Genomic DNA, 14,808 nt, shown 5'->3' with positions numbered 1-14,808 from the left:
AGACTTGAACAAACAAGATATATATATTTATTATTATTATTATTATTATTAATGATTGTTTTTTTATCCTTTTATTTACCTTCAATTTTATATTCTTAGTAGCACTTAAACTCCTTCCTTCTGATCCTACAAAGGATTTTTTTTTTTCATATCTCATAAAATTACTAAGTCATGATTTTCAGTGACTTTCCTGGCAGTTGGCTTCCATATTTGGAAAGAATTGACATTCTAAGTTTTTTTTTTTTTTTTAAATCATTTAGAGCAGTGATTTACAACTAGGGGTGTGCACTTGGTGGTTTAGGGGTACAGGAAGAAAAATTAATAATGGCAGATGTACAGTACTATAATGATATTCAGATTCAGCGTTGAGACCTTTGGCAACATCACATAACTTGAATTCAATAAATTATCTTTTCAGTTTTAGATACATATATACAATTTATTATTAGTTTCTTTTTATTAACCAACTTTAAAGAGCAATGGTGTGATAAGTAAAAAAGTAGATAAAACACTGAACATTTGTACCTATACAGATAATTTTTTTAATCTTCATCAATTCGGTGGCCCTGTCCACCTTCCTTGCCATGTCACTGTTATTTATTTACAATTGCAACAAGTTTAAAATACAACTATATAAAGTACAAACATTTTTCTAATATAAGGGCTACAATTTAGGAAAATGGGCTGCCAACGGGTACACAAGCCACAAAAAGGTTGGAACTGCTGATTTAGAGCATTGGTGCTCAAACTGTTTGATTGGTGGACCAAACTGCACATAAGTTGTATTTAGGCAGGCCACAAATATTAAATATTTTATATATTTACAAACACATCACTTATATATTCCATATATATATAAATGATGTGTTTGTGTGCCAAATTAACATGTACAGTACCTTGTCCAGATTTGGCCCAGGGGCATAGTTTGTGCATCACTGATTTAGAGTGTACCCAAAATGTTTTGATAGGTTGTACTTGAAGTACATCAGGAGTATTTCTATTTTTTTAGCTTTTTTAGAAAATTAATATTCTGGCTTAGTTACCAGAGAATTCTCTAGGGTAGTGTCATATCAGGTCAGAATAAAACTCAGTTATTAATGAAAGAGATGCATCTCTTCTGTTGACTCAAATCTGAAACACAAACAAGTTCTCTCCATTGCAGCAACATAATCGTAACTTATCCAACTTTATCATCTGAATTTAAGTATGTGCCATCTGACAAAATTAGTATATTTAATCTGTAGTGGAAAATTCTGTCCACCACAGATAACATTATCGAGTAAATTTTTTCAATTCAAGATATAATTTTATAATAATTTTTGAATTTCTACCACTTACATTTATGAAAATCAATTGGTTTTATTACTACAGTCCAATCGAAAATTACACTGCAAAATACAATACATAATGTCTATTTTTCTAATCACCTCATAAATATAAACATTTTTTTCACCAATTTTACTCACCAATAAGATTTTGTAAAAAAAAAAAAAAACTGATTGATTCTATTGAATGGCGATGATAAAAACTAAAATGACATAATTAGTGGATTGTAAGAAAATTTTGAATTCAAATGTGGTTGCCAAAGAAACATACACTTTGTCAATAAAAGGAGATTCATGTAGAGCTGGTGATAAGCAGATGTAGGAAGTTATTAGATTCTGCATTTCTTAAAGTATCTCATTGTTACAGTATTTAGCTATATTCCCAAACTCTGTATATATTTTTTTCCAGTTTTTGTTGATTTATTCGATTGTTAAAATTTATATGTTGAATATTAATAATTGATAGTTAATAATGTAGATTTTTCACAAATTTTATCTTTATAGTTGTATATATATTTCAGTAACTTTGGAATGGAAGTAGAATTTTCATCATCTGAAAGATTGCAAAAGAGAGCTGCAAGATTCCAAACAGATAGTTCTGGAAAGAAAGGAAAAACACAATCTATAGTTTTAACAATAAATAATTTAACGGTAAAAATTACTTAACAATTTTGAAAATGAATCGTTTAAACAGAGAAACTAAGATATGGAAAATTTGCAGGCTAGTGAAAAAACTGATTCAGAAGCATGCAATATTGTAGGAACATCAAAGGACATTGAAAAACAGTATCTTAGGTTAACAACTGTAAGTGAAAATAAAAATTATAATATAATTATCTATATCTATATCATTGATTCATTTAGTAATCTAAAAACTACTAAAATTTGATTAATGACTTTTACAGGCTCCAGATCCTTCAACAATTCGTCCAGTCGATATTCTTCGGCAGTCGCTTGTTATGGTGCGGGATCACTGGATAAAACATCAAGATTATCACTACGCATGCGACCAGTTGAAATCCATTCGTCAGGATTTAACGGTAATTAATTTTCGGTAATTTAATATTCCAAACTTTGTTTGCAGTTAAAATGAAATAAGATTTTACTTGATTTGTTGTCAGAGTTCTAAAAATAATTTGACTGCAAATTCAGTTTATAATTCTGAAAAGGATATGTTTATTATATAATTGCATATATTAATATTTTCTATAGTTTTCCAGCATTTAATAATTCATTAAGAAACTTCAAATTTAATATGTATTTGATAGTTTGCATAAATGCTGAACTACACTCATGTCCAAAAAAAAAAAACAAGCATAATCATTAATTAATTAAGCCTATATATTGGGAACTTCTAATCAGAACAGCATGAAACTTAAAATAAGAACAGAACATGTATTCTTTATGCAACAAAATAGTTGAAAATCAATAATTTAATCTGAATTATGTCAAATAAAAAACAAGAAGAATTCTAATGTTTTTGCACAGAAATAGTTAATATGGCATGTGGTTGCCTTCTTCATGCATGTTGCATAGTGATTGTTCATATCAGTTATAATTGTGTTTATCAGCTCTGTTGGGAGCAAAGAGCATCTTGAAGCTCCTGGAGTGTTCTTGGTGAAGGCTGATTAGATGCAACTTGTCACCCTAGAGCAGTGTTCCACAACCGGTGTGCCATCACAAGGTGAAAGGTGTGATGTGAACTTTTACATATTCTGTTAATTTCAAGTTTTATTTATATATTTTTATTACAATTGCTGTGCTTCTTATGCTTGTATTTTATTCACTGATGAAATAAGATGATGATAAAGCAATAAACACATATGTCGTCCCAGTACTCACTTATTCTTTTGGAGTTATACATTGGACTCACACAGGTCTTGAGCAACTCCAAATGAAAACAAGAACAATACTTACTAAGCATAAACAACATCATCCTAAATCTGCCATAGAAAGACCCTGCATAGATATCCCTTCCATGTAAAGATGGCAGACATGGCTGATCAACATAGCTAACCTCCATAATAAACGAATACAGACATTGCGAGAGTTTTTCTACAAAAAACAAGAAATGTCACAGTTACATAAAGCAGTAACTCTAGCAAACTCAAACAATACAACCATTAAATTTACATTCACAACGTATGGACACAACATAACATATAAATAACATAGACACCATTAAGCAATCATGAGTATGATAGGCACTCCATGGCCTGCCATGCATCCTTTTGACCTGGCCCAGGATTTTGTTAACAAAACTGCATCAAACAGCTGGTTAGCTCAGGGATGCCTCTTTGGGGAGATGGAAGGTTTCATGATTGCCATACAGGATCAGGTCATAAATACTAAAAACTACAGAAAACACATACTCAAAAATATAACAATCACAAACGATACATGCAGAAAACGTCACTTCATGCCAGGCACCATACAACACATCACTTCTGATTGCAAGCTCTTGGCACAGACAGATTATTTACACAGACAATTAAGTAGCAAATACATCAAGAGCTTGCAAAGAAACACAAATTATTAGACATCCACGAACCATACTACAAATATGTTCAACAGACAGTATTGGAAAACAACATGCACAAAATTTACTACAACAGCCATAGTCACAGATAAAACAATTTACCACAACAGACCAGACATCACACTCATTGAGAAACACAATAAAATCACATACATTATAGACATATCTGTTCCAAACACTCCCAAAATGTACAAAACTCATGCACTGAAAAAATCAGCAAGTACACAGAACTCGCCCAGGAAATAAGGCATCTATGGAGGATGGATAGGATGCTTATTGTACCTGTTGTTCTCTACAGGCGTCATACCACACATGCTACACAAAAGTTTGGGAAAGTTAAAATTGAATAGAAACACATACATCACACTACAGAAGACCACTATATTGAATATGTGCCATATTGTTAAGAAATTCCTGAATACAGACACACACCGACACACTTATTTAATTTTTGTCTTGTTTTGAAGTTACTATGTCTTGACTCTGGTCCGGCATAGTACACAACCATCAGTGTCAACGGAGTGTAACTCACAAAACTCAACATAATAATAATAATAATAGGTTTAAGGCATTACAAAATTCTATTAATAGTATCATACCATATATTTTTGAGGGGAATAACATTTTGGTGTGCCGTGTTGAGTCATGTCGAATCTTAGGTGTGCCGTGAGTAGAAAAAGGTTGCAGAACACTGCCCTAGAGCATCCCATGCATATTATATAGGATTTACATCTGAAGATTTATTTGTAACATGATATAACCAACAATCTCCACTCTCAAGAAAGTAACTGGTGAGCCCTAAGTGTATAAGTATCATCATTCACAAAAATGAAATTGCATCCACAACACCTTGTTTATGTACTGTACTGTACCTTCTTTTAGTAATGGCACCTTGCAAAAATGTAAAGCTCGGTGCAACTATAAAGCATAATGTAACCCTAGATCATGATATCACTATCTGCAAACAGGTCTTTTTTCATGATGTTTGTAAGACTGCATTGGGCAATGGCATGTCTGGGATTTTCAGAATATGGGAGCTGCTCAAGGCAACTCCCATATTCTGAAAATGCAGGGGACTAAGACACTTGCACTTGTAGTTTATTGGAGAATGTTTCTTGATTACCTTAAAAGTATTTCAGTTATAATTGCTTTAAAATTATCTAATTCAAATCATGTATGTGTTGCCATATTTATTTTTATTTTAAAATAACTAAACTGGTCACTTTGGTATCAAGAGATGCTGCAGTACCATAAACACTCCACCTGGATATGCCCCTGGCATCAAAATTCCTGCCATCTCCAAATTCTAATCTGATAGAAATTACTTTTTTAGACCATGCCCAAACTTCTATTGTGGATTGGACGGTTATGCTTATTTTTTGGATATGAGTGTATTATTAGGAATAATTTAATTCCGTGTTTTTTTTCTGTTTCCAGATATTAACTATAAAATAATTCTTTTATTACCTTATCTTTAGCTTAACAAGCTAAAACACATACATAAATAAGTTACAAGTACATTAAACATAAGAATTTTAATTAATTGAATTTTGTATATTTTTTCTTTTTTATAATCATTTTGATCTTATGTCAATAAATATGTTATTGAAAGTATTTATATTTTTAATAATGTCGAGAGTATTTTAAATAGGTTCAAGGAATTAGGGACAACTTCACCGTTCAAGTATATGAAACTCATGCTAGAATAGCATTAGAAAAGGTGTGTGTGTGTATATATTTATTATATACTAACTTTATTGATATTCTGAATTCCAATGTTTTTAAACTTGGCCATTGATGTGCATTTTGATACTTTTAAATGTATAAAATTATCACATAATTATTTTTATTTGAAATGTTTAGAATTAATTTAATTAAATTTTTCTGTTTTGGATTTATTACAATTTATGTAATGGAAATTTTTACTGTTCAAATCTCTTTTCACTTTTATTAGTAAAAATAATATGCATCTTCCAGATGTTATATATACAGTAGAGCATCGATTATCTGAATCAATTGGGGACTAGGGTTGATTTTTCGGATAACCGATTATGTACAAAAAAATATATTAACCTATCTCATGTTGAAATTTGTTCAAATCCTGGCACATCCTTAAGTACCCTCTCATGGTTGTGCCAGTGCTGCCAGCTAAAATACGCACAGCAACAAAAATAATATTGGAGTAGCCCAAGACATAGCCAAAGATTGTAGTATCACAGCACTAGTGGGAATTTAAATTTGCCGACTGGAAAGCTTTCAGTTAATTGACGTTTCAGTTGATCGATACTTGGATGATCTATGCTCTACTGTATATAAAACATTTACTCCTGAAACAAAGTTTGAACTGGATCCTTACCATATTTTATCACATATAAGATGCATTTCCATATCATCATAGAATATTTAGGAAAATAGTATTTAATGTATTTAAACCATCTCACATAATAAAATAACTGTGACAAGGTTTGAAATAAATAGTAGTACGCGGTATTGATTAGAGTTGGATGCACATGACAATTGATCTATTGATAATCACCTTAAATTATTGAAAAAATATTAAGAATAATTCTGCTTTAAATAATTAAAACTAGTAGTGGTATTATTATTGTTTAGTTAGACAATAACATTTTTGTTAAAGAGTTGAGTTAGGTAAAAATTAGAGTTTAGCATACTGAAGGCTATTTTAGGAATTCATTAGCCTATAGATTATAATTTTACATATAAGACTTAGGGCAACTGTTCTTTTTTACAAAAAGTTGTATCCTACGTAATTTACCATATTGTACTGCATTTATGTCTAAACTATTAATTTATTTTGGCACAAATTACTTCATATTCATATATGGACAAAAAGTTAACAATAAATAACAGATTTATACATTTTTCTCAAATGGGATAAATGTCTGATATGTTATTTTGGTTTTGGATATGTTCATGTTAAATTTTTAAAAATTTCCAATATTCTAAATAAATAATTTAAATCTAAAATAATTTTGTTTAAGAAATAAAAAAATGTTTCTTAATTTAAAATAATTTACATAATTTTAGGGTGACCATGCAGAATTCAATCAGTGTCAAACTCAGTTAAAAGCTTTGTATTCTGAAACGGGAATGGGCAATAAACTTGAATTTACTGGATATCACATTATATATTATATTTTTACCAAAAATACTCTTGGTAAGTAAATCATTTTTCTATAATATTTGATTTTCATTTTTGGAAGGGTATTAAATAAAATTATATATGAACCAAGTAAATATAGTTATAAACAAATGATCCTACCAGAATTTAATCAGGCTATAATATGGCTAATTAATTGTAAAGATATATAATTTCAACTAAAAGTGGATGATTAAGCTGCCACAATCTTGTGCCAGTTTTCACTTCCAAAGCAATTAATTTAGATGTATCCATACAGGTCGTTCACAGTTTATATCTTTTAAATTAATTTGGTATGGAAGCAAAGATTGCATAGAGATCTGAGTAGTGTAGTTGGAAACAAACTCACAATTCCTGCCTGCATGGCAAGCAGGAATTGCAAGTTTGAGTTTCACTCAAATCAATCTTTTTTCCAGAGTTAAAATTAGTTTAATTTTATATAAAAAGCATTTTAACAGGGTTTTTTTTTTTCAAATCGGAGTCACTTCTCATAAAATGTATTTTCCAAAAATGGTTATTTATTTTGATTTAGATTGTATACTTGTTTATTACAGTCTCACAACTATCATAAGTACATAAGCAATAAAACATGTAGAAAACTTTTTTGTGAAATAAAATTATATATCAGAAGTTTAAATTATGCAAACACATCTAGGTAAGTAAAAACAGGAAAAATTGACAAATTAGTTAGTTTAGAACATATGCATTTGTAAAACCTACTTTATTATATAATGGAATTTGGCTTTAACAGCCACTCCTTTCCTGAATTAAGGTTTAATTCAGGAATTTAATTCTGTTAAATTGAGGTTTTATTGTATTAACTTCAATGCTATATGTGGCATAACTGCTTACCTTTAGTTCAAATTATATATCTTTATAATTTAACTGGTTTAAGTTAGTAGAAATGTTTTTTATGTTAGGGCTTATCACACCAGTGAGTATGAACACAAAAATTTCTTAAATTTAATATATATTTAAGTTTACAAAACAAAGAGATTTTACAATAATTACTAATAAATAATAAAACTAATATGTATAAAATATATAAAATATACCCAAAATGCATTTCGGACTCTAAATTAGTTCCCATTCAGTTGGTGTTCCAGTTAAACTCACACGATAAAAATACATAAAAGTTATATTAAAAGGCCAAAATAACAATGAAGACATCACAATTAAGAAACTGAAGTTATTTCACAAGTGAGATGCAATAACTTCTATCTTTTTCATGTTTTCCATAACCAAGTTAGCCATAGAGTTAATTAATGCATCTGAAGGATTGACTGAAACATTACACCAAATAAAAAGAAGAAAAATAATGCACTTTTACATTCAAATTCCATGGAAATAATTTATAATTAATTACTTTATACTTTAATATACTTTATAATTAATTAATTATAAAGTATTTCCCTGGTTAATTAATTATACTTAATAATCTTTCTTTATAATTAATTAGCCATATTACAGCTTAATTAAAATCTGGCAATATCTTTTGTTTTGTTTAAATACTATTTTATCATTGAAAATTTTGATACCAATAAATGATTATTGCTAACATTTTCAAAATAAAAAGTATGCAAGTATATTTTATTTTTTAAAATTTAAGAATCATTTTTGGAATAGTGCAACTTTAATTTATGATCTTCAAGCTAAATATAAATTGAGGAATGCTTTTTCCAAAATATTAGTGAGAATGCATGCAGTGAACTACTTTATTCTAGAATTTTGACTACTGATCAGATTTAATTAGAAAAAAAATTTAGTATCGTAATATCACTATTGTTTTCTCCCTTTCTCTTATGTTCAGTAAGCAACATCTTGCATACTTAATATCTTAATTTACAATAAGTAAGTTTCCCTAACTTATCATTATCATAACAATTATAACCTTTTCTCTGTTACATTTAAAATAATGAAACTTAATAAAAAATTTTACACGATTTCAGAACTTCGTTCGTTGGTAGCCGGTCTGAGCCCGACGGACAAAAAGAATGAAGTTATTGCCCACTCGTTACAACTGTTATCTGCATGGGTATTAAATAATTATCATAAATTTTTTAAATTGTATCAATCAGCTCCTAAAATGGCAGGTTATTTGATTGATTGGGTTGCAGAAAGGGAAAGAAAGATTGCATTGAAGGCCATGATTAAATCGTATGTATCAATACATTATAAGTATTATCCAAAGGTATTTGTCTAAAAATGTCGTAATTTTGTTGTTATAAATCTTTAATTTAAGTTAGAAATTCAAATTTATAAACGTTTTGGTAATAATTTTTTAATTCTCAAAAAAGTTTTATTTCTAATGTCCAGTTTTTGTGGATATTAAAAATATTGCTTAGATAAAATTATTCTTGAGTGAAGTTGGAATGTCTGTACTCAAGCAAATAGAGCTTTAATTTATTTCAATTGATCTTTATTGGATTGCTATAGACCAGTGATTTTCAGACTGACATTCATATAATTCTTGCTAAATTTAATTTTGCACCATTCTGTAATCTACTAATTTACAAAAGTCTGCAAAAATTAAAATTAGCAATAAGTATTTCACAAATGAAAATGACTTTTAGACATGAAGGAAAATTTAAACATTTAAACACCACTTTAAAAAGTTCCTAAAAGTGTGTTAATTTTCAATTTTTATTTATTAATTTTTAAATTTATTTTAAAAATTCTTTAATATAAGAATAACAGACTTATCATATATATCAAAGATCTGTGGAAAACATTTTGATAATTAACTAGGCTGCACGTATAATTTACATAATGTAATATTAATTATTTTGACAGAATATTTTACTACTTTGATATCCGTAGCAATCAAATGGAGGTCATAAATAAGTTTTAGAGTGTTTTGCTTTTTTTTTTACTTAAAGAAAAGGTTTAGTTATAAGTGAAATTCTGATAATTTTGTCTAAAAATGTAAATTCTATTGTAATGTTTTTGTTTAAAAAAATTTTAGATAATAGTAATGGGGGATTTTTAAACTAAAAATGATGAAATCACTCAATATAATCTCATACTTTTTTCATGCATAGTCATTTTTGAAAATACAAACAGATATAAATTAAAGTCAATTTTAAAGTGTAGAAAAATATAAATTTTTTTGGTAATTGTGTACAAAGAAAAAAATAATGGCAGGGAATTCAAAATATAAAATTATTCAAATAAACTCTTTGTATATAAACATATTTTATTGCATTTATTTTGATTCTTCATTCAAAAATTTTTTCAAATTTTTTTTAATCAAAAAATTATTAGTTAAAGCATTTTCTTTTTATTCCTAATGTCAGTTAGTTGGTACCTCTATTAATTGTTGCAAAATTTTATAGTTCAAAAATGATAGTCTTATCTTTATAAATTATTTTAGTATTCACTTTAAATAAACACAAGACACTTTTAGACAATAATTAGTTGGAATAACTAAAAATGTCTAGATTATTAATCATCATTATTCTTTTAGACAGTGGCAGCTTTTCTTCTCAGTTTATAATGCATTTTCAATAGTCCAGTTTGTTTTATTTAGTTGCTTCCTACTATTAAGTCGGCAGTAAATTTGTCAGTTTAAATCACTAATAATAACTAAATTTCAAATCCCTTTATTTTATCTTTTTGTAATCAAGAAGGGGAAAACATTAATTAATTCAAACAAAAAGAAAAACAATAACCTTACATTTTTATTCTCAGCTAGTGTAAAGAGAAATTCTTATAGCCAAAGACTTTAACTCTTGGTAAATTAGTCATTAAACCAAACATTTTCGAGTGGATTTCCTCATAGTTTAGGAAAATTGTGTAATGATTAAGATGCTTATATTTAAATATATGGATTGTACATTGTAAATATTTGATAATATAAGTTCTTAATTCGGTAACAGAAACAAGAATTTAGGTATATTTAAATATGGTATTTGTAATTATAAAACCGTACTGTTATATAACGGAAGACGCGTTTACAGTCGTCGCAAGGTAAGTTTTAAACCAATAGACCGACAAGGTGAGTATTAATCGTTTTTTAAGACAAGATATATAAAAACTATATCTTAAGGGGTGAGTATCATTGTTTATTTGGAGTTTTATTGTAAGANCGTATCTACCGTGTTATAGGGGGGGTCTACTGTATTTTTTCTTTTGGGTTCGGGGTCTCAAAACGTGGAGATTTGCAAAAAAAAAAACTCGGAGGGCCAAATTTGGTACGGTCGATTTGACTACCGAGTATCTGATGCGAGACGAATGTTTTCGAGGCGTAGCATCCGGATGTCGACCGACGTTTTAATTTCTATTCTTCTGTCACGGGAGGGCAACGTCTTGGATCAGACCCGAGCAAAGTTGCCAATCTTACGGCCGTAACGATCCGTTACACTTATGTCTTCTGTCTATAGAAGTATTATTAGGTTCCTCTACGTCAGATTCTCAAACTTTTTATCTAAAACCCCCCTTATAAGAAAATATTTTTAAAACCCCGCTTACGACGGAAAAGTTTTCGCAACTTTTCTTATCTGATGCAAAACAAACCTCCGAATGGCATAATCTAAATTTTACGCATTTTCGTACAATTTCAACATATCGAATAATAATAATAATAATTATTATTATTATTAGATAAAATAATAATTAAACTTCGCATGGCAATTAACGGAAAATGGCAGATTCCAAAAATGCAGTAAAAATGGGGGTCCACGACTTCGTTTTCGAGATATAAGATCGTTTCGCCAGCGCGCGCGACTTTGTCGTGCGACGTTTTGCGGTCGCTAGCGTGTCTTGTTTGGACTTATGGAATCGAGCTCGTTCCCAAAATGGATCGATTTTGATAAAACTTTGCCATTTTCTATTAATCGAGACGAGAAATCCAGAAATGTAATGTAGGTCCATTTAAATGTAAAAAATCCAGCAACATTTAAATTCATGGTGGATCTATCTGTTATGATATTTCATTTTTAAAAACTGTTTACATTTTTATCTATTATAAAGTAGCAGAAAACTTAATTTTGAGAGTAAGGATGAATTTTATATTAAAAAAAGTTGTAAATGCTAACAACATTAAAATCGTCATTAAGTCCGACCCTACGACACCCGACCACTCTCTTATCTCACCACCCCGTTGACCTTATACCACGAATCTTTCTAATACACAGATCTTCCTGCAAAATTCCAGAAAATTTCGATAAAAAATAGGAGTTAACGGGCAACTCATAGGCGAGATGCGGTAAACTCTCGAACATACGGGTTCCGGCATGCAAAATGGATAGGCCGAATTTTAGTGTTTCCGCTTTAACATCGCTTCTGAGTCTTTGGACGTTGCATCACAAACCTAACCTTCATTGCCGCCTTTGTTAGAATAAAAACCACGTGTTTACTTTGATGTCACAAAACAGACTTCTCTTTATTGGAGGAATTTTGGCTTAAAAAGTACACACACACACACTACTCTGATTTCGGTTGTGTTTCAACCAAAATTTCGGAAAAATTTTTACGATTTGTTTTATGCTAGATTTTACGCGTGTTCCTGGCCTTACGTTACGGAGTTTATAATTCTAATTGTAAATGTTTGTTACACCGGATATCTATAGCAATAGTTATAAACTTACCTTTCCGTAACAACTTTTTTACGGTTTACGAAGCAGTCCATCGCGAGCATGCGCAAAATCATCGGTAGTTATTGCCAGATCTAACAATATAATTATTTATTCATTTTATTATGACCAAAGTAATCCTTATCTCAAAATTTTTTTATACTATTCAGAAGCAGCACTGTCGGTCAAAAATTACGTTTCAATCAATTTGTCAAAGTTTCGTCGGTTGCTTCTGGCACAACTACCGATTGTACATAGACTGATGGCGACTTAGAGCATGCGCAGTTGGTCAATTCTCCGTATCCAAACTTTTCTTACTGAATACGGATGCGATACGGAGTTTATAACCGCGCTATACGGATACGCTTACGTTATGGAGTTTATAACTCGATCCTTACACACCTTATCATCTTTCGTAGTGAGTATCACGGTATGGTCGATAGAGAAAGATCGCTCTTCCAAAATCACTTTCGCGAGAACTATATCGCTCGCTACTAAATTCGCGTCTGCGTAGTCACACCCTTAGAATCATAAATTAGCACAAAACAACTCTGAAAAATGTTTTCACCCGAATCAGAATCGTTTTGGAATTTGTTTGAATCGTGTGCGAACGTAATATACTAAGTGCGCATACAATCCACGATTCACTTCGATCTCGATTTACCTACAATCTGGATTGTAACTGTCGCCAGACGAACGTCGAGCTGTTTGCACAGGCAGTTCGCTTGAGAACCCGGCTATTATACGCGATGATAAAACTGACATAACTACGCGATTAGTCACGAACACGAACAAACAAAATGGAAGTTTTGGTTAAAAATAAATACTTTTTCTTTTTGAAGAAAATAATAAATAAATACTTTTTCTTGCCATATATGTAATAATAGATTTCATCGTCTCTCCAGATGTCTTTTTTTATTTCTCTGTTGATAGCCCAACACATGATCCTCAGCCATCTTGTATTTTCTCGCGCGCGTGTGATTGTGGGATCTCTAATGACTGGATGTAGGGTGCTTTCGTTTAATAGCGGTCGCTCTGCGTCTCCGCTACTACGGGAGTGCGCTGCTGTTTGTAGGCATTTAGAAACGACGGTAAACTACTGCTACAAGCGGCCGATTTTGGCGTTCGACGGCGCGCACTCCGATCGGAATTTAGGAACGCGTTCCGCAGGAATTTTTAAAAGGATGTCGCTCACGCGGAGTAAAAAAACGCACCCCGTTTCAAGAACTCTCGAGTCGATCGCGATTGAAGCTCGTTTCAGTCGAGATTAAAACGGTCGAGAGAGGTCGGACCCGGCATAGTCGCCGACCTTGGTCACAATCTAGATCGAAATGCTCGGTGCGAACGGGTTATAACGAAGATCTTCGATCGACGAACGAGGAAAACGATCAATTTTCTACGAACTGTATAATTCATCGATGGAGAAAGCTAAATACTCGTCGGTCGTCTCAAATTGTCTAGACTTACAACCCATTACGTCGTACGTACCACGCCTATTTACGACACTTTCGGTTACAAGTTTCGTAATACCGAATTTCGTGGCATCGCAACTTACGACGACGTCGGTCGTCGTAAGTCGCCATACGATTTGGCCAATCCGGGTCCGGTTTCGCACGAAAGACCTGCAGGCAGCGATCGCCCGCCTTTCGCCCGACCGTATACAGATAAAACCCAACTTGCCGGTTGTAAAGATCCGAAATAATCCCGCAGAAACGCGATCGGTCATTTCGACGGTGGTAAGCTATTCGCGCGTCGCTAGCGAATTAAGCGAGAAAGGCGCGTGGAAGCCACGTCGACCTTCGCCCCGCAGAGTGAAAGTGGCTACGGATTCTTTGGCAGTTCTGGAGAGAAAAAACAAAATTCAAAATGGTTATCGGTTTATGGCATGTTTAATCCGAACGTCGGTAATTCTAAGTTTTATTGAATCATATATTTAACGCTCGTAACTACGGTAAACGATAGGACGTAGTTAACAATTCAAAACTACCAAAAAATTACAAACGGAAGAAGCGACGCTTTAACGTCCGCGGATCCGAGAGGCGATCGAGAAAGGTGACGACGGACGCGCACGTGGCTATACACCGGATTAACCCGAGTCGAAACGCTACTGAGTAGGAAACGAAGCATTAAATTAACGGACGACCAGTCCGTAGGTCGGTACGAATCCCGTTTGCGTAAAAAAAAAATAACGACAATTATTTGGGGCGAAAG

The 14,808-nt window shown here is 31.5% G+C and overlaps 1 protein-coding gene across 1 annotated transcript in view; it reads left to right on the top strand.

The window, feature by feature from the left end:
- The window catches only part of LOC111619953 (leukocyte receptor cluster member 8 homolog), a 43,612-nt gene extending 33,449 nt beyond the window's left edge, over positions 1-10,163 (top strand). The window contains exons 11-16 of the mRNA XM_023361782.1: positions 1,847-1,976; positions 2,047-2,130; positions 2,231-2,365; positions 5,516-5,584; positions 6,913-7,042; positions 8,974-10,163. Of these exons, the coding sequence (XP_023217550.1) occupies positions 1,847-1,976; positions 2,047-2,130; positions 2,231-2,365; positions 5,516-5,584; positions 6,913-7,042; positions 8,974-9,227 (802 nt within the window). The 3' untranslated portion in view covers positions 9,228-10,163. The remainder of the gene's footprint in view (positions 1-1,846; positions 1,977-2,046; positions 2,131-2,230; positions 2,366-5,515; positions 5,585-6,912; positions 7,043-8,973) is intronic.
- The last annotated feature ends 4,645 nt before the right edge of the window (positions 10,164-14,808 follow it).

The sequence above is a fragment of the Centruroides sculpturatus genome, unplaced genomic scaffold (assembly GCF_000671375.1).
Source record: "Centruroides sculpturatus isolate CEXI.00-Female unplaced genomic scaffold, Cexi_2.0 scaffold235, whole genome shotgun sequence".
NCBI lineage: Eukaryota > Metazoa > Arthropoda > Arachnida > Scorpiones > Buthidae > Centruroides > Centruroides sculpturatus.
Note: the sequence above shows the minus strand (reverse complement) of the source record. Positions and strands in the feature narration are given on the sequence as shown.